Source organism: Mastomys coucha, unplaced genomic scaffold (assembly GCF_008632895.1).
Source record: "Mastomys coucha isolate ucsf_1 unplaced genomic scaffold, UCSF_Mcou_1 pScaffold6, whole genome shotgun sequence".
In the NCBI taxonomy this organism is placed as follows: domain Eukaryota; kingdom Metazoa; phylum Chordata; class Mammalia; order Rodentia; family Muridae; genus Mastomys; species Mastomys coucha.
Genome location: NW_022196912.1, coordinates 94,421,635 through 94,444,806, shown reverse-complemented (window position 1 = coordinate 94,444,806; position 23,172 = coordinate 94,421,635). Strand labels below are relative to the sequence as shown.

Here is a 23,172-nt window from a genome sequence, read left to right as displayed (position 1 = left end):
ACCACCCACTGTGCTAGAGCAGCACTGAGCTCCATCACCAGTGTATGACTGGAGATACCACCCACTGTACTAGAGCAGCACTGAGCTCCATCACCATTGTATGACTGGAGATACCACCCACTGTGCTAGAGCAGCACTGAGCCCCATCACCAGTGTATGACTGGAGTTACCACCCACTGTGCTAGAGCAGCACTGAGCTCCATCACCAGTGTATGACTGGAGATACCACCCACTGTGCTAGAGCAGCACTGAGCCCCATCACCAATGTATGACTGGAGTTACCACCCACTGTGCTAGAGCAGCACTGAGCCCCATCACCAGTGTATGACTGGAGTTACCATCCACTGTGCTAGAGCAGCACTGAGCTCCATCACCAGTGTATGACTGGAGATACCACCCACAGTGCTAGAGCAGCACTGAGCCCCATCACCAGTGTATGACTGGAGATACCACCCACTGTACTAGAGAAGCACTGAGCTCCATCACCAGTGTATGACTGGAGATACCACCCACTGTGCTAGAGCAGCACTGAGCCCCATCACCAGTGTATGACTGGAGTTACCACCCACTGTGTTAGAGCAGCACTGAGCTCCATCACCAGTGTATGACTGGAGTTACCACCCACTGTGCTAGAGCAGCACTGAGCTCCATCACCAGTGTATGACTGGAGATACCACCCACTGTGCTAAAGCAGCACTGAACCCCATCACTGTGGGAAGGAAAGCTCAGTAGGACTGGCAGACATTTGTTTAAATGATGGAGAATTATACAAACCAAACAAAGCATTCATTTCTAAGCAAAGTTTTAATACAATTTAATAATGACTTGCCAAGATTACATGGGATTAAAAAGGGTACCTGGACTATAATTTCCCTAGAGATGTTTCAATTAAACATGCCTGAATTGACCTTTTCTAAAATCCTATCAGCACAGTGGAAAGTTAGCACTACATAAACAGTGGGAAACTATGTGACTAAACATTAGACTCTAAAAAATAAAATGATTTTCAAAGAACAGGCTCGGAGAACTCTGGTTACCAAAACTGATTATTTTCTAAAACCAGGGAAATTGCCAAACTCAAAAACAGAATAGTACATAGCTCCTTAGTGATATTAAAGATTAATAACCATTTCAAAAATATAAGATTTTAAATACATCAAATTATAGTTAAATGCATAGCCTTGATAGAGCCAATGACCTGCTCAACTCAAGATCACGCATGTCTTGCATCATGGCCAAAGCCAGTCTCTTGGGAAACACCCCAGCCATTCCCTAAGTCACCTACTAATTATCTCTAAAGGGCTCGAACATGACATTGTAACGAGACAACTTTCTTCACCCCTATCTGAGGAAGTAAAGGAAAGGTGAAGGACTTAAAGTCTGACATACATGCCATACTAGTTTTACTTGATCACCTTCTGTTGATAAATGATTCATTGACACAAAGCATTAAAGCTGAAAGTGAGCTTCAGAAACGATAGTTTTCAAACCTGAATACATCTTGAATGCGGAGATGAGAAATTCTCACTTATTTGATTAGAATAAGTACATCCTAAAACAAATTAGATTACATAATCATAACACTACATATTATATCTTTACATCATCCATGACATACTTGGGCTATGGGTAGCTCATGGACATTTACAAGGTTTATTAACTTTTCTATTATTCATGAAGAAGAGCGAGCACATGTTTTAATGGAATATACTTCAAGCCACACAAGATATGTGGTTTAAATCTGAAATGTCTCCTAGGTTCGTGTTTGTTTGAATGGGGGAGGGGTGTTGTACATATAAGTGCAGGTAGCAGTGGAGGCCAGAGGCATCAGATTTTCTAGAGCAGCAGTTACAGGTGGCTCTGAGTTGACAAACACAGTCTCTGGGACCCTAACTCAAGATCCTCTGCAAGAGCAGGCCATGTTCTTAACCACCAACCATCTCTCCAGGCCCTGGATTCATATTTTGAATGCTTAGTCCCCATCTGGTAGTGGTATTTTGGAAGGCTGTGGAATCTTTTGCTGATGGGAACTAGCTAACTGAAGTATGTGGGAGGAGCAAGCCTTTGAAGTTTATGGCCTAGCTCTTGGTTCCAACCTGCTTTCCCTGTTTTCTGGTCCACAGGCATGTGACCAGCTTCTGCCACACACTCTACCAGCCCTGGCTGATCTGTACTGCCACACCTCCCTTGCCATGGTGGTCTTAAATCTTCTGAAACCATAAACCAAAATAAACTTTTCTTCCCATAAGTTGTTTCCCACAGGTATTCTGTAACAGTAACACAAAAATTATTAAGAAAGCATATAATTCAAACTTTTCTTTGTTTCAAAAGAGAAAGTTGGAGCTGGTTGCAGTGGCGTGTCTCAGTGATCGATGCATTCAGCATGTGGGAGGCTGAGAGACATGAAGACTGCCATGAGTTCAAGGCCAGCCTAAGCAGCAAGGCAAGATTGAGATGCATGGTAAGAGTTTGTCTCAAAAACTAATATAAAAAAAAAAGGTCGGTATTGAAATTTTCGTTTAAACTTAAGCTTATGATTGTCTTTTCATAATGATCTACACAAGTATTACATGTATTTTTAAATTGAAAATAATAGTTTTTAAAAGGCGGGGGCTGGTGAGATGGCTCAGCGGGTAATAGCACTGACTGCTCTTAGGAAAGTATGAGTTCAAATCCCAGCAACCACATGGTGGCTCACAACCATCCATAATGAAATCTGACGCCCCGTTCTGGTGCGTCTGAAGACAGCTACAGTGTACTCGTTTATGTGAACCTAACACAGATGAGACTAGAAAATGAACACTCTTCTCACCAAAGGGATTGTTGGAGAAGGCAGAACAGGAAGCATGTGGCGTCCTCGACTTCCTGCTCATCATTTGGAATGGCACCTGGTATGCTATGGTCACACTAAGACACATTGGTGATCTAAAACAGAGTCAGACAAGCCAACAGGAGCCCTACCCTACCACTGGCATTGGGAAATGTAATCTTTTGAGGTTTATCCTCTTAGGAACCTGATACCTACATGGTGGCTCACAATCAACTGTAAGTTCAGCTCCAGAGCATCCAACACTCTCTTTTGACCTCCAGGGGGACTACACACACGGTGCACCAACATGCATACAAGTAAAAACCCACAGCCATAAAAATAAAGGGAAAAAAACTTTAAAATATAGCACATGTGCTCAAAGCTGGCAAGTATCAAGGGAGTCAAAGCTGACATAAGTTTGAGGGAATATCAAGTGCTTCTCTTGTAGTCACCATCAAACCAAAACAGAGGCAAATGCCACCCCCGCATGGAATAACACTGTAAACAGAGGAGAGTGTTCCTAGTAGAGTAGAAGGTAAACAAGGAAGAGAAAAAAAAAAAAAACAGAAAGAACTGAACAGAAAGAAAATGAAGAGGGGAGCTTTTTAATAATACTAATATTTCAAAATAATTAAAAAGGCTTAATTTTCAATAAAGTCAAACAAAAGGCACTAATAGGAACTATTTTCTGACTATAAAATCTACTTTTCCCCCAATAAACACACACACACATACACACACAGGTACACACACACAACTACACACACACAACTATACACACACAACTACACATACACACACAACTACACACACACACAACTACACACACACAACTACACACAAGTACACATACACACAACTATACACACACACACACTTCAGTTTACTGTTACTCTTGATGAAAAATGAGCTTCATGACTTTAAGGCCCTTAACCATAGGCACTGATAAATCAGACTTCATCAAAACTGAAGCCTGGTGCTCTTCAACAAATGCCATGAAGAAACTGAAGGTACACTGGATGGAAGAAGGCATCATGAGTGATATCTAGGGATGATTTCAAATATGATAACTCAAGCCAGCCAGAGATTTGGAACGTCACACCAAAAAGTCTAAAAGGTCAATGCATAGAGAAAAAAGACAGTTTCAATGTTATCAGTTAATAGGAAAACACATGTTAAAACTCAATGCTAAAATGCTGCTTTGTACACACTAGAATTAAAAAGATAAAAAAAAAAAAAAAAAAAAAAAAAAAAAAAAAAAAAGGCAACAGGGTGCACAACACTAGTCAATGGCAGAGCAACCACTGCCCCGAAGCAATTAAAACATGCATTTAGGAAAGACACTCACAAATTAAGAACCCTTATCTGTAATTCGAAAATAAAGACAAGCAAAATGTCTGTTAGTACATAAGGCAATAAATGACAGCCTGTTTGTTCAGAGTGTACGATGCAGGATCTTTTTAAAATGACACACAAACGACTCAGACATGCCACAAATTATCCTGAACAGAGCAGAAGCCAGACACAAAAGGATATATACTATTGATTGCATTTGCTTGGGATTCTAAAACTTACAAAACTATCCTGTTGTGATCAAGAAGGATCCTATTGTTGTCTGGGGACAGGGTGGGGACTGCGTCACAGAGGTACAAGGACCTTCTCTGACAAGATAGAGATGCTTTATAATTGACCATGGGGATGGTTATGAGACACACATTCTTCAGAGGTCAGTGGACTGCAGCCTGAGGCCTGAATTGAAATGTCCCATCCCAGCACTACAAATTAAAAACAAAACAAAACAAAATCTTGAAACCTTGATTAGTTCTCTTGGGAGGCTGTTATAAAACAGCATTCTTGGCCCTACCATGTTTTCCATGATTCCTGTCCATCACATGAGCTCTTTTACACAACTCCTAGTAACACATGACACAGCCAGAGAGATGCTCACTGGAGTCAAATCGGCAGGCCACCTGATCTCAGTTGTCAATCTCAAAACCACTAGCTAAGTAAACCTCTTTTTTAAAACTTAGGACCAAGTCTCTGGTATTCTGTTATTATAAGAGAAAATAGATCAATACAAGTCATGTACTTTTTATCACACATAAGTTAAAAAAAAGAAAAAAAATCCTGTCCTGTTCCAGTTATCTCACTGAGAGGCAAACACCCTCCCCTCAGCATACTGTGAGTAAAGCTGAATGCCACATAACAACACAGGCATTTTTTATTTTTTTTATTTTTGTTTGTTTTGTTTAAAGCCAAACAAAATGGTTCATGCCTCTAAATCTCAGTACTCAGGAGGTCGAGGTAGGAGGATTACAAGTTTAAGATCAGTGTGGGCTACACAGCAATGTCTCAAAAGACACGTAGGCATCTTGTTAAGTTCCACAAGTTTTCACACACGCTTTCCCCGATGAGAGCCAGGGATGGTGAGGAAAATCCCAGCCCCTGAGGTGTGGGGTAGGAGGGTTACAAGTCTAAGGTCTGTTGAGCTACACAAGATATAAGACTCTGTCTCAAGGGGGTGGGGGAGAAAGAAAAAGGAAACTAAAACTAAAAGGAAACTTTTGGTTGACAAAAGTCCAAAAGGAAATACTATTTTTTAAGTTGAAAAGATGGTGGGTTTTCTTTGCAACACTTACTGTTTTTGGAATTATGAATACAGCAACCATCAGTAACTCTACTGAATGAAAAAAGAACACAAAACACATCCGAGAGACTCTGGAAGAACCTTGATACTAAATGGGCAGTATATTCAGACTTCCTTTTCAAGTGGTTTTAAACATGTTTGACATGTTTTATGTGTTGGATGAAAATTTTAAGACTGCCCAACTTTATAGCATGATTTTGATTTCAAATCCCATCTCCTATATCCAAACTAATTTGTAAAACTTTTCAGGAAATTATACACAACTTTAGACTTCATTAAAGCTGCAAGCGTGTATTTAAAAGTCAGCCAATGGCATTGAAAGCATGTTTACTGAAGTTTCCATAAACACACTCTAGAACTCAGAAAGGCAGGTCTGCTGATTATGGTGAAAGAGTCAAAGGTCACCGGTGATGGCTTACATCTTCTCTTGAAAGCCCTCCTCTTTTTTCTGGTGCTCTCTTTTAAAGAGCCATCTTATCTCTTCTGTTGTAAAAATAAGTTTAAACAGTTCCCACCCAGATCTAGGGCCACTCAGAGCATTAGTGTTTTTGAGCCTGCTCCACCCAAATTAATCAATATTTCCTCAGCAAACACAGGGATTCAGTACTGAGCTGAGAGGAAAGTAAGAAAGGCTTTGTTAATTGAAAGAAACTGCAACACTCAAAGCCACTTTGGTAATATGTTAAAGGCACTTTTGTAGGTCACTGAAGGTAGTCCCCAGCTCCTGATGCAGTCCTCTTGCACTGGAGTCAAAGCTGGTCTGCATCATCACCAGGGTCTGGTCAGGGATGGTGTGTAGCTTCCAAGATCTCTTGGCATTCGTTTCGAGTCTTCAGAGCCAGTACCAGCATTGAGCAACAACGTGCCGCCATGACCCTCCATCTGCAGAGTTTTTAAGCTGTGGATGAACCACAATGTCTCACCTCACAACTCAGCAAAGATACAACCCCAGAAATGCCTGTCCAGAAATGTTAGGGCTCCTGAGTACTGACATCCTGTTTACATAACATGTGAGATCATTTCTTGCAAGCAGTAGATCACTCAAACAAGGGCCAAAATCCTTACATTTTTAAAGATTCCTACATCCAGTGTGGCTTACTGATTTTGGCAGTATTGCATGACTTCTCTTGATTAAATGCTTCTGGGGTTGAGAGAGTATTTACTTGTTTATTTACAAAAGAATGAGTGCTGGAGAAACCTGATAATTCTTGCTGATCTGCAGATAAATAGCATTAGTTTAAATCATTTACTATGTACATTTTGGGAAAAAATCTTTATCATTAAAGGCAAAATTATCCCTAAAAGAGGATAAAATATGTTTATGTATTCATATTTACTGTATTGGATATATGACAGGAGTATGATATTGTTTTGTTTTGTTTTTAAACTGGAGATTGAACCTAGGGCTGTACCACCCAGCTACATTCAGTGGCATCCCCCATCCTCCCTACCTCAACTTATTTTTATGTTGAGACAAGTTTTTACTAAGGAGTCTTGAACTCAGAGTAGCCCAGACAAGCCCTGAACTTGTGGTGCTCCTATTTCAGCCTCTCCAAAAGTTGGATTTACAGATCTGAATCAACAAGAATTTTTAACATTAAGTATGAAGAAGATATTACAACTCACTTAAGCTGGTGCCTCCATATGCAGACCAGCCTTTTTCACTTGCCAGGAACATCTGCTCATCCCTAACCTGTTGAGTTTAGAGGAATTATAATAATTTACTGTTTCTCACTGAGACCCAACAAATTCTCCAAATTTCTTGTAACTTAATTGCGGGGGTGATAAGCTCAACGGGAAGATTGGTGCTTGGTGTGGGACATGTCTCCTTCCCATGGTGTCCTGCACAGTGGAACACTATTATTTTATAAAGAAGAATCGGAAAAAGAAAACTATGGATTGATATGAAATAATTTAAAGATACATTATTAAGTAAAATCGCAGAATACCACTCTGTGTAAAGAAGACAAAAATCAAGGATATGCTCACATAAATATAGACAACACCAAGAGAAAAAAGTTAAACTGAAGTTACAGGGATGGGATGAAACAGCAAGCAAAGGAGCTAGGCCTTCTTTGGGTACATTTCTTTGCACAGACATGCTGAAGTTTTACACATATGTGCACACAAACACGATTATCAGAGGATGAGAGTAAAGTGTAAAATGAAATCTAAATTGAAATGAATGAGCCAAGTTTTCACTTCAAATAATGAAACCATGCTGGGAGCAGCAGAAGACAAGCAGAGACTAAACACTAACCCAAGTATCACTTTAAAAAATGACATGTATTATTACTGTGTGACCATGATACCAATGTATACATGTGCATGCCGTAGCACTACTACATGAAGGTAGAGATCTGGAGTCCTCAGCTGGACCACTGAAGCCTCTATTTACCCTGCTGTTTCTCACACTCCCATAACGAAGCACTAGGCCAGGGTCTAAAGGCTAACAAGTGTCCAGGTGCCTAAATCCAGACCTACTTCTGTCTTATAAGTTCTAGGTAGGCTGAACTCAAGTCTCTACTAAATACCTAAAGAGTACTGTGATTAGTGTTACTAAATGAATATTATAACATTCACCTCCTCCCCTGCGTGCTTGTATTTAGGCATTGGAGGGCTGAACACAAAACAAATATTTCCCTATCAAATATTTCAAAGCAGCCTTTACGCTGATTAAACAATAAAAATGTGCTGACATACTAAACACATTTTTTAGGTAATGGTTCAGTTGAAAATATTCTGTTCTTCAGGAGGATTGTTTTTTTTTCCCCTTTAATATTAAATTTCAAAAACTTGTAAAACTGTCTAGCTTCCTCTCTCTGGCACTTAAGTCTCATTTACAGACATCTCCTGAAACACAAGCTCAAGACTTTACAATGCCCATCTCACCCTGAGAGGAGATGATATTTGTAAAATGTTTAATGGCATACTCTCATTACTCAAATTGAGACCCAAAAATAGTAGAAAAACCTAGCAGGACAAAAAAGTTTATTTAGCATTATTTCAACTGGGCTACATTTACATGGATATTAGAAAGAGGGCCTACAAAATAGCTCAATGGGGAAAGGCGCTTGTGGCCAGATGACCTCAATTTGATCCCCTGAACTCACATAGCAGATAAAGAACCGACGCTGCAAATAATCCTCTAACCTACATACACAAGCTACGCACATATGCACACATGCAGAATAAATGAATGAATGAATAAATGAATGAGTGAACAAATGAAACAAAATTTCATTTTAAAAGTTAGAAATAAATACATCAAGAGAAGACTTCCAGGTCCCTGCCTTAGAGAGTAGCCAAGGACTCAGAAAGGCCATGCCCATTTGGGTACCTTGAGGAAAGCTCATCAGTGAAACTGCCAGCCCAGCATAGGCCCTGGTTCTCTGCTAGAAGGAGACACACTCTGCTAGAGGTCTTACCAATGGAGCCAGAGGTGGGATTAGTGGACTTCAAGACCTATGTGGATCAGGCCAATGGGAGTATGAGTGTGTGTCCATCGTCACCATGGATAAGCAGTAGCAGCTGTGCCATCTGCACATGAGCATGGCCACCCTCATGCCATATCAGGGTTTGAGTAAGGTGTTTGTTTGTTTGAGATGTTAGCTTCCGATGAGCTCCAAATCAACCACCAGCGGTTCCTAAGGAAGCTGCACCAAGTCAGACCACAGTCCTTCTGGTGGTCTGTAGAGCATTGCTAGGGCAACTAACAGCTAAAGTCTAACCAGAGCTGCATCCTGACAGCCTCACAGCACAGTGTAGAGGACAAAAAACTACCGCTTTGAGTTCCAGGATGTGGGCAACACAGATCACCCCAGCTGGTGCCCCTGCCCTGCACTCTACTGTGCTGAACCTAAACTTCTCATGCTTTGCTAGGTCCCAGGAGCCCCTTTCCTGAGTATGTGATTATCATAATCGCCTTTTAAAAGTAGTAAAATTGCCTACTTTTCTACATACGCAACAGAGCTCCTAAGTCTAAAAATTTGACCAATAACACAAATTAGAAAGAAAAGAGCACTAAATAGACTCTGTAAATTGTAGTTACGTATTTATATTTACATGTAGCACTAGTAAGTAAAGAGCGGAAGGGAAATGACGAGCGCTTGGAGTTAGCACTCATCTTAGGGCAGAGGTAGCTGTTCCTTGGTTTTCCTTATTCTTTTCAAGTTTCCCACAGTGAAAATGCCTTTCTTTAATAATCACTATTTGCATAACTGATTTTCTTTCAAGACTTTACACACAAGAGGAGCCAGTGGGGGCATTTCCTGCCCTGTCAAGTATAGACTGACAGAACTTTCTCTCTTTGAAGCCTTGGCTCCCTCAAGAACAAGGCTATAGCTCTTTTGGGAAATCTTATTTTCCTTCTCTAATACTTGGTCCTTCTACTTCTCCGAAGGTTGTCCAATTGCTGTTCTTTAGGGTCTTAGAGAATGATCATTTACACTGCACACACAGACACAAATAGACTTTAGGCTTACTTCTAAGGAGAGCCTTCATTTATGTAGCTAGAGGTTATAATAAAATTTCCTGTGCTGAGTATATGATGTGAAATGTCTTTCAATACTATAGGTAAATAGGAAAATTTAAATATCACAGAGAGAGAGAGAGAGACAGAGACAGAGAAAGAGAGACAGAGAGAGAGAAAAACAGAGAGAGAGAGACAGACAGACAGACAGAGGAGACAGACAGACAAAGAGACAGACAGATGGACAGAAAGAGACACAGAGAACCAGAGAGAGACAGAAGAAGAAAGCCATAGAGAAGGTACCACGGTCAGCCTTAAATCCTTTTCCTCAGAGAGTTGCAATGCACTCAGTATAAATGCTGTGCTTAGGCAGAGCCTTGGCATCATGCCACCCAACTCACTGGGAAGTATCAATACTTAGGCTCATCTTAAAACTGAAAACCACAGAATGTGTTCAGGTCTGATTCACTGACAAGTATCAATAGTACCATTTTTATACTGAAAACCACAGAAAGTGTACAAATGGTTTTAAACGTTTTTTTGGAGCAATGCTCTAAAAAGCAACATGATAAACCAGCATTTCCTCCAGAATCTTTCCTCATGAGGAGACGTGTGAGCTGAAATTTCCACAGGGCACCTTAAGGGCTAGTGAGGCTCCCCCTGTGGCATCACCAAGGAAAGAAAACAGGAAAGTCTACTTCCGGACTTCACGAAAGAAATAACCCATTTCTGAAACTCATCATTTTTCTAAGTGTTATGAAGAAACTATATTGTCACCCTGAGGGTTTCTCTGTCTTGCTCTGGTTTTTCCAAGTCCATGTAACACAAGGCCTCTCCCATGTCATCTGTATGTACTGTAGAATAGCAATAAGTACAGTACTGATGTATTTTCAAATATTTACTCATAAGAAGGTTCTACTTCTTGACTGTAATTTAAAAGGCAGATGAGCAGACCACTTCAAAATATACAAGTCAATATGAAAAACTAAATGTAATGCTCCTGACTTACACAGTCTTCATTAGTTTTAGCTTCCTACAAAGGTAATGGACTTCGGCATAAAGTAGTATTCAATACTTGATTGTATATTAAGGATACAGAACACTGGAGAATTAACTGAACTAAAAGCAGAAATGAATTAATCAAGCTCGCCTATGGAAAAGGCACTGTGGCAGATGGGAAGCTCAGGACAAAAGCTGTGCTTAAAATGTCACAGAGCTTCTCTACTGCGTGCAGAAGTCCAAGCCTAAGGCTGCTTCAGAGCATAAAAACTCATTCAGCATTCTAAAATGTGACTCATTGATCCACCCTTGCCTTTCAACTTCACCAAGCCACACCCACCGCAATAGATCACAACTGAACACATAAACTGAAACAGTGTCCCCACTAGTGATCAATATTCCCTAATTAAGTTATAATTGATAAGACAGAAAGGAAGGAAGAAAAGAAGGAAGGAAGGAAGGAAGGAAGAAGAAAGGAAGAAAAGAAGGAAGGAAGGAAGGAAGGAAGGAGGAAGGAGGGAAAGAAAGAAAGAAAGAAAGAAAGAAAGAAAGAAAGAAAGAAAGAAAGAAAGAAAGAAAGAAAGGGAGGAAGGAAGAAAGAAAGAAAGACAGACAGACATAGGTTAGGGAAAGAAAGAGGAGGGATGGGTTATTATTATTTACTGACTTGTCTGTTTTAATATAGCCAGGACAAAAGTTTAAAAAGAAAACCATGGATATTTTTTCATATGCCAAAATCAAATATATGTGAATGTAAAACAGACCTAAGCTAGCATGACTCTGTAGATCACCTCTCTTCTGACCAGCTAAATCAGAGATAAGATCAAGGACTTAAAACAGACTCTGCCTTTGAGGCATTTTAAGCAGTTTGAAGAACACATTGACTGACATAAAGAAGAAAATCCTCAAGACGACCCAGATAGGCTGAAAACCTTCAGCTCAGAGTGACGTGAACAGGCTGTACTACCCTCTTTGGAACTGAACAATTCCGGGCTACGATTTCCCAATACTTCTGGCTGGTTAGTTTCAAAATAATCCCGTCAATTTGCTCAAAACACTTCCTTCTGCTGGAGGCACAATCTGAACTGTTTGCTGGGACTGCTGGCATTGCTTTTTCTGGGATTACAAATGAAGGAAGCTGCAGGTGGTGACAAAACCAGTCCTTCGCCATGCTCCCTTGCAACCGGAGAGGCAGCAACAAGTTGGGCGCCATATTTCACCACAGCTTTTTTTTTCTGTTCTTTAAAAGCTTATGTCTTAATCCTCATTCATAAAGTTGCACACATTTCTCCCTTTCCTACCAACTGAAATGGGAGTCATCTGTGGCACTTACTTTAACCCAGGTGTTGTTGGGGATCCGTCATCTCCAAGCTTCTCATGTCACAAATCCTTACATCTATTCTCTTTGTTATTTTGTCTTTAAAAAAAAAATTCTTATGTATTTCTCTAAAAGGAGTTAGCTCTAGATTTAGCTGTTGAAAATCCATTTGAACACGAACTTTAAAACTAACTATTGGCCCAGGGTTGCATATTAATCCTGCAACTTTTCTAAAGGTTCAGAGACCATGCCAGAGGGGTAAGATCTGGTTTGCCTTTGTAGAGCTCCCATGATGGATTTGAGGGCCACTCCATAACTAAATAACTTCCAAATCTTACAGAAAATATGTGAAGCCTGAATCTCCCCACATTAGAATGAGGGAGCATCAAAAACTGCATGTAAGGGCCTTCCAAGCCTGCTGATTATGTAAAACATGCAATCATGAGAGAAGCAGAGAAAGCAAAAAACAAAAGGGATGCATAGCAAATGAAAGCAGGCACTGAGTGTCAGAGAACCGGAGGGAAACAGAGCAAGGCCAGCTCAGGATGGCATATGTACTACATTTCTCAGTCATCACCTTCCGAAGGCAGCCTTCTGGTATTGTGCAAATGAATCACCAATTAAATTCCACCCAATATATTTCTAAGCTAAAATTCAAAGGAAAGCGCTGGCAAATGCAAGCGAGAGTCTGCTGAACCCCAAACATCTGAAAACAAATATGAACTTTTGCCAAGTCCCAAAAAAGCAAGGCCACCTGTGTTTGGGAGCATCTATATGACTCTTGGTTTGTTTTGACTCATGTGTCTGTGTCAAAGATCAAGAACCACCAATAGGAGAATTAATAAAACAGAAGCTTTGGGTCAGTGAACTTAGTTAGATCTGCTGAACTCCCTCAGAAGAGTCACCCTGTTGGAAGATATTTTTTTTCCCCATTCAAAGAGCATTTTCTCCTCAGGATTACCTCTCCTCCTGCAGGGCTCACCCACATTCTCACTCTTGTGGTTATTAGAGCAAATCAACTAGTGCTGAGAAGGTAGCTTCCTCCATCTTAACAAAGCCATTCAAGTCCTATAGCCAGTTAATCCCTGGAAGGCTTTACGATTCCATTCCCTGACATGTTTGATAAATATGGAAATTGTAAAAATGTTCTGACTTGTTAAAAATGTTTTCAGCCTTCTTAAAGAACGCTTTGGCCCCAACATGCACAAAATGCTGGCTTGGCATGCCTAGAAGCCTCCATCACCTTCCCTATTGTGTACACATTGACAACCCCTGAAGCATAAATAAGTCACACTTCACAAAGAAATGTTTATTCTACGCTCTCAAGGGGACTCTCCTTTCTCAAGGAAACAAAAGTATGGCAGAGAGGAGGGAAGAGGGTGTGTACTAAAAAATGTGGTGGAAAGGAAAAAAAACTCACTTCTAAATGATTGCGAAATTGAAGACCATTAAAAAGAAGTCTGGGCTTAGGAGAGGGGTGTGTCGGAGTTGGCTAATAAACAAACCTCTCCAGTCGAAAATGACTGTGGTAAGAAACAACTAGACTTCTTTGTTTCTTGCTTTACAAAATGTAATGAATAATAGAGGGGTTTTTCCTCTACTGTTCTGATGATGAATGCAGTTTTCTTTCAGTGCTTTCTTTAATTCAAAAGAGTTAACTCCCATTTAATTCCATTCAAACTTTAAAACATGAAATAATATATATATATATATATATATATATATATATGACTACTATCTACTATAAATACTACATATTTGGCCACCAATAACCAAGAAACCAAGCCCTGGTCTCAGAAATGGTCCTGATTTCTATACTCAAATACCTAATCATTCCTGAGACAAAAACAAACAACTAAATAAATAGCAAGAAAGAGGGACTCTAATTGTACAAACCTAGTGCAGTGTCTACAAACCCTGTGTATACAGGACTGGAAGGAAAACAATGAGGAGACCACAAAGACAATGCACTGATGGAATCCTGGTAAGCACCAGAATCCTTTAGAAACGGCAACCAGCAGCATCCATCACAAACACTCAGCCTTCTAATGTCCAACACAATGAGTGCTTCCAGAAGATCCCCATTAGTGGTTCTAACCATCGAATTCCTCAACCTCTGACCATTTCCAGAAGACTGCATTTACAGGGCCTTCCAAGCCTGCTGATTATGTAAAACATGCAATCATGAGAGAAGCAGAGAAAGCAAAAAGCAGAAGGACGCATAGCAAATGAAAGCAGGCACTGAGTGTCAGAGAACCGGAGGGAAACAGAGCAAGGCCAGCTCAGGATGGTATATGTACTATCAAACCTTCCCAGAGGGCTTGCTCAGAGGTAGAATACCTGCCTGTCTGCACAAGGCCTTGTATTCGATCCCCAGCATACAAAATAGTAATGGTAATAATCTAAGATGCCCAAAACATACCCTTAATATATCTCTTTTATGTGTGGCTCAAGATTTGTTGTTGCTGATGAGTTAAAAGAAAATGAGAACAAATGTGTATGCCAAAACTTCATTCATTCAATTGCTCTTAAGATGGCCCACATTGTTCATGGCTAGAAAGTAGCTTTTAATCACATTGAAAAACTATTTTCTGATTTTTGTGATATTCATAAGATAATTAGCATATAAACATGACCTTCATTTAAGCTTAATATACATTATTAACATTTCCCCCATTACTCTTAAGACTGGAGAACAAAATAATAGATCCTGATTTCAGCTTGATTTCCATAATGTAATTACTTCTACTGAGGTTTATTAAAATGCAAACATGTCAGTGAACATGAAGCTGTGTAGGAAATCAGAGTCATAAGTAACATTATATAGTATTTCCAATAATCTACACCCACAATAGACACAAATTATTTCAAATGAGCAAGTCTATATAAGATGTAGTAAGATAATTACAAAATATTGATTATAGAGCACTATTTAGAATTATTTATAGCTATTTAGAATAATGTATTTAGTGGTAAGTTTTTATATTTTAATATCTAATGATAACCAGCTCATACAAATTCTGAAACTTTAGTCATTAGCTTTCAGAGATCAGAACAGCCTGGCTTAGGTACACATTGGCCATGAACCATATCCCACATACCAGATTTAGATGCCAATTTTGAGTTCTTAAAGTCAAAAACTCTCTTGAATGAATCTGGTAAATTCTGTGTGCTAAGGAGATGATGATAATAACAAAAATGAATCTAAAGGTATTATAATTCATGTCTTATGTACCTGAATTTATAGTTAACTAGAAAATATACAAAACATGTCTATCTCCAGGCTTTCAGGAAATCAAAAAATAAAAGCACCCATACCCACCTCTGGGAGAAGAGTAATATGAACAAAACATACTGGTCTAGGAAGTGAGGGCATCAATATAAGAATAAATGTTTACATTGATTTTAACAAATAAAATGTATCAGAAAGTTTTGATTTGCTAAGAGAACAAAAATAAATATGCAGTTACTTAAAACACATCATAAAGAGGTTTTCTCCAAGACAATTTCCAAAATGTGCTTTTGATGTCATCATTATATACCAATACTAACTTTTTAATTTGTAAAAGATAAAAGAGGAAATTACAAGCAAACCCAAAGCTATTTCACTAATCCTTTTAGCCAAAGTAAATCACTCAGTGAATTAAAGAATTTATATTGCATAAAATAGTCATTTATGATGTTAACTAGTACTTTTAAAGACTTTCAAACATGAGTCTGCACTGCTCTGGCAAACCTTTGAAAAACAAAAACCTATTAAGGCACTCCTTGTCCCCTGGAAAAGTTCAATTACCTAGTTTATATTACAGGGGCGGAAAGTCAACCACCTTCATTTCATGGAGGGCATGCTTACGTGAGGACTTTCCAAAACCTCCTATAAAGTCTGTTGGGGTTGTTTATTTCAGAAGTGAGTCTTCAAAGCTAAGGAAAAAGTTTATCTCTACAAGATGGAACATATGGAAAGGTTTACAGCTGTCAAGTCTATTACACCGCAAAACAAACATGAGAGAAACACAGTGAGAGTCAGTCACAAACTCAAGGTGCCCGAGCTGCATGAAGAGTTTACAGAAACTCTTACAATGTCCAGTTACAGCACCGAAGACACCCATAGGGGGAGCATCCGTGGGGTGCAAGAAGAGGAGACACCCATAGGTTCCAGTGTTCCTTTTCGATTATAGCACAAGTTTAGCACAGGATTAACTTGAGAAAAAGTCATTAAAAAAGGAAAGCATTACCAAGTAAGTATTATGAACACTAAAACCATTATTTCAAAAAACAAGTAAAAACAACTAAAATGTTAAAATAGACTACTTTGAAAACTATCTTAAAACAAAATATGCTACAAGGCAAACTGACTAGCATTTTTATAAAATTTAATCTATAGCAATGTAGGTTAATGAATTAACTTAAAATTTAATATATTTTTACAATAAAATTTCTATTTTAGGAGTGTGCTGCCAGATGAGAAGATGAATGTAAATTCTCTTTAAAATGTAGAATTTTAGAATGGGGGATGGGGAGGAAGGAGTCATGGAGATATAATGTTCATGTAAGTAATTCTCAAAAGTAAGTTTTTTTTAAATGCAGTCTTAAAATTCTCATTTCATTGTGGCCTAGTTTTAGAATATATATTATTTCAAAAGTTTGGCCTCCACACATGAAATCTGAATTAAAAAAAAAAAATCAAAACTTTCCCAAACTTTCCTTAGCAGTGATCTGAGGAAAAAAATCCCAAACCAAGCATAAATTCAGAGATTAACCCCGAAGAAGAGCCATCCTCCAACACCCCTCCAATACCCTCCCCGCAGAAGCTCAGCTCAGCACAGCTGAAATGAGGCCTTGTGCTGCTTCCCTCAGTCCTCTATACCAACAGGCAAACAGTAAACAGCTAGGCAGCGGCACAGGCACAGGCTCCCACACACCCTTCCTGCCAAAGGCCTGTTTACAGGAAGGCCTGTCTGCTGCTCCCGAAACCTAAGGCCCAGGATGAGTCTCACTATGCAGTCTATTTCTGCCCCTCATTTGCCACATTGTATGCTCCAAGTGAGAAGATTTACCTGTCTACACTTGGCTTAAAAAATAGAGTCACATGGTACCAGAACAATGGGAGGCTACAATAAGTAACACACAGGAAAGCTTTGATCTCTTGGTGGGGCGTTCTGACACAAAGCAGGGGAGCTTTGAGAGATTGTGGGGACACCAATGGTGGCCAGAGTGAAATGCCAGGAACAGATATTGCTCACGGAAAATGCCTGCTGACCCTACTTGCTTATTTTCTAGATAAATATGATCTTTGAAACTAAACCCACAAACAGCCATCTAGATCTTATCTCATTTCCACTTTCTATAACATCCACTTAAGCTCTCGCTACAAATTACAACTTCTGAACAAGCAGGAGACAAGCAAAGAAACCAGACTCGTGATTAGAAAACCAGAGGAAAATCAGGGTGCGTGATTCCCAGACCCCACTCCTCACTTTAGAAGAGTTAGTTACTCTTAAGGATCCATCAGGGCTCTCTGCAGCCCCCTCCTGCCTCTTTCCTGAGAAGTCTTCACTATGTCTGCCAAGAATTCTTGGTGGGAACAAGACTTTGTAAGATGGAACAATTATACTTAATTGAAACTTAGTTTCTGGACAGATGCCAGTATTTGCATTTAAGTTATTAAGGGCTGGTGCATAGTGTTTTCCGTTGGATCTTCTCTCTAAAGACTCTCAGGTCTGTAATTCATATAATTTCCATTTTTAACTATGAAGGTATAATGATGGCAACAGCTTAGCTCTTGTGTTCCCTAAAGTTTAAGTTACAGTACTCCACACATCTTAAATGCCAGACACTTACTTAATAAGCTACTTCATGACAAGGGAGCAGCACTGACAGGAAGCGGGGAGATGGGGAAGCAGTGTTGATTGCTCACTGCTCCCTGGGGAGCTGTGGATATATTTTTCTCATAGAAATGGGATTAAAAATGGCAGCTAGGATCCTTCCCTGGAATATTAACACTGTAAAGTAGTTATAAGGAAATCCTCATCTTGAATATTAGTACTCAACGAAAGGAGACTCAGGTAGTTTTTTATTTTCTTATCTCATTCAATAGTGGAATTTTGGTAGATTCCTTTTGGAAAAAAAACATCATTATTAATAACATTTTGTGAGTATTTGAATATGTAGATACAACAGAAGTGCTTCATTTGACTGGCATTATAAAACTGGCATCCAGCTACTTCTAGGCATGGGGCTTGCCCTAGAGTGTGGTCAATATACAGTACAGTGACAATCCATTGGGGAAAACTGATTTCCCTTTCCCAGAAGGTATCAACTCTTATTAGCTCCTCAGTTAGGGTGGGATGTCCTGTCCACTTCCCCTCTTGGTACTGGAATCCTGTCTGGCTTGACCTCTACAGGTCTTGTGTAGTTGGTGACCTCTACAGGTCTTGTGTAGTTGGTGACCTCTATAGGTCTTGTGTAGTTGGTGAACTCTACAGGTCTTGTGTAGTTGGCCAACAACGCCGGGGTGTTTTTGTGGGCTTTGTTTCACATTGCTTTTTTTTTTGTCTTCTTGGTCTTTGAGATCCCTGTGCTGTTGAGGTATGAGGCATCCAGGTTCTCAGCATAGACCCTTACCAAAGAAGAATATGAGGAAATGGAATGGTATGTCCTTTCCCCCGGATGTCTGTGATTGAGGAACTCCCTCTAGGGACTTTAAGATGGAAGCTACAAATTGTGTCTTTATCCCAAAACTACATATTCACTGTCATATTCACTATCTTCATTACTTACCTCCTTTTCTCATTGATCTTGATAAGGTTATATAATCTCTTTTCTTAGCATTTTTGTAGCTAAGCAATGCTTATTGTGGTGACTAACAATCAGGCATAGTGATACAACACAGGATAGCAATCCCAGGGAGACTCAGGAGAACAAGGCAAGAGTCATGGATCCCAAGAGAAGCCACACTCAATGACCCTTCCTCTTGTGAAAAGTAAGTAAATAACTAAAAAGAAGCTGAACAAAATTTTAAAAGCAAAATTGTTTAATCTTTGGTTCAATTAGAGTGTTGACAAGTCTTACCCTCCAATGCCTTTGAGACCACAGGCATTTCTAATGGGTTAAATTCAAAGTACAGCAAGAAGTGTTCAAAATCCCCTCTAAAGTAAAGTACCAACTCCTTAAAAGCTAAAACAGAGTAACTCCTCTGTACCTTGGACTGAAAATTTAAAAAAAAAAATGTTTTTTAAAGAAACAATAGAATCAAGCACAAACAATAACTATGTTCCAACATCTATCTTTCAAAAATTAAGAAAATATTTCTTTTGTTTTGTTTGTTTGTTTTGTTGTGTTGTTGTTGTTGTTGTTGTTGAGATAAGGGCTTGCAGTGTAACTCTGGCTAGCCTGGAACTCACTAAGTAGATCACGCTGGCCTTGAACTCACAAAGATCCTCGATGTGCTACCACACCAGGCTGTCTTAGTCAGGGTTTCTATTCCTGCACAAACATCATGACCAAGAAGCAAGTTGGGGAGGAAAGGGTTTATTCAGCTTACTTCCATATTGCTGTTGATCACCAGAGGAAGTCAGGACTAGAACTCAAGCAGGTCAGGAAGCAGAAACTGACGCAGAGGCCATGGAGAGATGTTCCTTACTGGCTTGCTTCCCCTTGCTTGCTCAGCCTGCTCTCTTATAGAACCCAAGACTTCCAGTCCAGGGATGGCACCACCCACAAGGGGCCCTACCCCCTTGATCACTAATTGAGAAAATGCCCCACAGCTGGATCTCATGGAGGCACTTCCTCACCTGAAGCTCCCTTCTCTGTGATAACTCCAGCCTGTGTCAAGTTGGCATACCAAATTAGCCAGTACACCAGGCCTAAGAAAGTACTTCTCAGTTGAATCACATTAATCCCCATCCCTACATATGGAGGATGTATTCCAGATGCTGCTTAAGGAGAGTAACAAACTTTACACTTACTGTGTTTTTTCCTACGTACCCTCCTCCTCATTATCTTTACAGACTAGGTACAGTGAGAGATTAACAACAGGTAAATGGAACAATGGCAGCAATACTATAAAGTGTTATTAAAAACTTATTACAGGGACTGGGGAGACTGCCCAGCAGTTAAAAGGGCTTGCTGATTTCCCAGAGGACATGAGTTTGGTTCTCAGCACTTACATTGGGTGGCTTTCAACTATTCTAGCTCCAGGGGACCGGCATCATCTCCAGGCACCTGCATACCTGGGACATATACTCCCATAGACATATACACATATATTTAAAAATTTGATCTTTAAAAAAATAATCTATTAACTAGCTATTTCTGGAACTTCCCAGTGACATTTTAATACTGCAATTGATCCTGAGAGACAGACAGCACAGAAAACACCAGCACAGATGAGACAATGAATGCATAGTAAGACAAGGTAGTATGGCTTAGCTACGGGGTAACAGACTATACACACATACTTCCCCAGGACATCCCAGAGCTTTCAGGGGTGAGTAGGAGGGAGAGGTTGGCTAATCCAATCCCCCATGAAGAGAGAGGCCCACAGGAAAGGCAGTGATGTGGCTCAGTCAGAGTAAGCCACAGCCATGTAGCCTCCCAGAGCTTTCTACTCAGCTTCTTGGAGAGCCTGGCAGTGGGATTCATTCTCATTGAGGATGAGCTGAACTAAAGATGGCATAATACAAATGTAATTTCTTAATTGAAAATTTCACAAAATTACCCTTGTGAATGTCATCTAAATATAGTAAGGGGGCCGATGGCTGACAGAAACACTAATGTTAAAAGGCATTTTACTCTCAAAAGCATCCAAATAGGAAAAAAAAAGAAAAAAAAGGCTTCAGTGTCTGCAATTCAGAATGGAAATAAACATAAAAGATTTTAAAGCAAAGGAATGTGTGAAAATAAGGGTGTATGTTGAAAAGAAGCCTCATTATTTTCCCCATACTTGCATTCAAATAAATATCTAAAACTAAATGCAGGAATACTATTTGTGGCTCTGAATCTTAACATATGCAATTATTTATAAGATCGGTTTCTCCTGACTGAAGCATTCAACATTTAACAATTCATCTTATTACAAGGCAGGCACCAGGCTGGAGAATGGGTGATACACTGACAAGCAAAAAGATGTGGCTCCTGTCTCCAGGATCCTGAGAGGACAAGAAACAATGTATAAAAAACAAGAGCTGTGATGAGAAGGTACTGCCTGCTAGCTATGGGATAGCAGACCTCATACACAGTCAGCTTATAAGCAGCTGACACTAAATGAAGTGAAAGGAACTCCAACCCAGTGGAACAAAGGCATGGACAGGGCAACAAGAAGACAAGACAAAGCTAAAGATGACTAGGGTCTCATCAAGATGCTCTTCTTAGAAGAGAAAGAAGCTCCTTGGTTATTTCTGAAGAGAATCCATATTATCAGCTTTGTGATCTTGAGAATACTATGGGGTGGATGGTAGATGCTACTGCTACAATGTTGTGGAAGCAACAATCCCTTGGGCTGGAACAGAAGTATCTAAAAGGGAGACTGAGAAAAGGTTAAGAATTATTTAAAGTTCACATTATCAGAAGGTTGCTTGATAATGGAATGTGAGGGGCTAGAAGAAAAAGAGAACAGGGTACCCTCTGGGCTTCTGACCTGGATCCACTGAGGAATAAGGTCACTGAAAGAAGAATAGGTTAAGAGCGGGAGGGGCTGAGAAGCAATGAGATTAGGGAGAGGTTTTGGGATACCTCCAAAGCCAAACAGAAGTGGACTCCAAAATGAATAGGATATAAAGAGCTCAGAGAAGCTAGAACAGGTTAAGAGAGCATCGGGTCCTCAAATGAAACAGGACAAACTTTCTTTCTGTGAAAGAATAAGGCAGGGCACAAGAGAAAGAACGTGATCATAAACAAAAGGCCTTTCAACAAACCAGCCACAGAGTTTAGTGTTTCAAGTGTTTTATCACTTTTTAAATTAAAAAAAAAAAAACAAAAAACATTTCTTTAGGTGCTTCTCAGCCATTTGGTGTTCATCAACTGAGAATTCTTTGTTTAGCTCTGTACCCCATTTTTTAGTAGGGTTATTTGGTTCTCTGGAATTTAACTTCTTGAGTTCTTTGTATACATTGGATAGTAGCCCTCTATCAAATATAGGGTTGGTAAAGATCTTTTCCCAATTTGTTGGTTGCCGACTGAGCACAGGGTCCCCAGTGAAGGAGTTAGAGAAAGGATCAATGGAGCTGAGGGGTTTGCAGCCCCTTAGGACGAACAACAATATGAACTAACTAGTACCCTCAGAGCTCCCAGAGTCTCAACCACCAACCAAGGAGTACACACAGTGGGACTGATTGCTCTGGCAGTGTGTGTATAGTGGAGGATTGCAAATTTGGTCATCAATGGGAGGAGAGGACCTCAGCCCTGTGAAGGTTCTGTGCCCCAGTGTGGGGGAATGCCAGGGCCTATAAGCAGAAGAGGGTGGGGTGGCAGGCATGGGGAGTGGGGAGGCAGCTGGGGTTTGTTTTTGTTGTTTTTGTTTGTTTCTTTGTTTTTTAGAGGGGAAACTGGGAAGGGAGAAATTTACATGTAAATAAAGAAAATATCTAATAAAAAAAATTTGTTTTGCCTGGATGCATTATGTTTATACACTATTTCCTTGTCTGTTGTCAGATCTGTTACTACAGTTACAGATGATTTTGGACCACCATGTGGGTGCTGGGAACTAAATTTGAGTCATCTGGAAGAGCAGGCAGTGCTCTTAATCAATGAGACATCTCTCAGAATCTATTTTATTGCTTTTAACATTTAGAACAACTCCACGACACAAGGTTTATTATCTTCAACTAACACACAAGGAAACTAAGGCTGAGAAATCTCACATACCTTGCCGAATGTGGTGGTTGGAATACAGTTGGCCCGTGGGAAGTGGCACTATTAGACATGGGCTT

At 39.8% G+C, this 23,172-nt stretch overlaps 1 protein-coding gene and 1 long non-coding RNA gene across 7 annotated transcripts in view; one reads left to right on the top strand and one right to left on the bottom strand.

Moving 5' to 3' along the window:
• Rad51b (RAD51 paralog B) overlaps window positions 1-23,172 on the bottom strand; it is a 509,707-nt gene that overhangs the window by 357,654 nt on the left and 128,881 nt on the right. The window contains exon 9 of one of the 6 annotated variants that reach the window (XM_031357183.1): window positions 5,025-6,354. The exons of the other annotated variants lie outside the window; for them this stretch is intronic. Within the exon in view, the coding sequence (XP_031213043.1) occupies window positions 6,289-6,354 (66 nt within the window). The 3' untranslated portion in view covers window positions 5,025-6,288. Of the gene's footprint in view, window positions 1-5,024; window positions 6,355-23,172 lie in introns of those variants that run through there. 6 annotated transcript variants of the gene reach the window in all.
• On the top strand, window positions 19,185-21,664 carry LOC116080696. The gene is made up of 2 exons (XR_004114554.1): window positions 19,185-19,226; window positions 21,325-21,664. It is a non-coding gene; the product is annotated as an uncharacterized LOC116080696 (long non-coding RNA).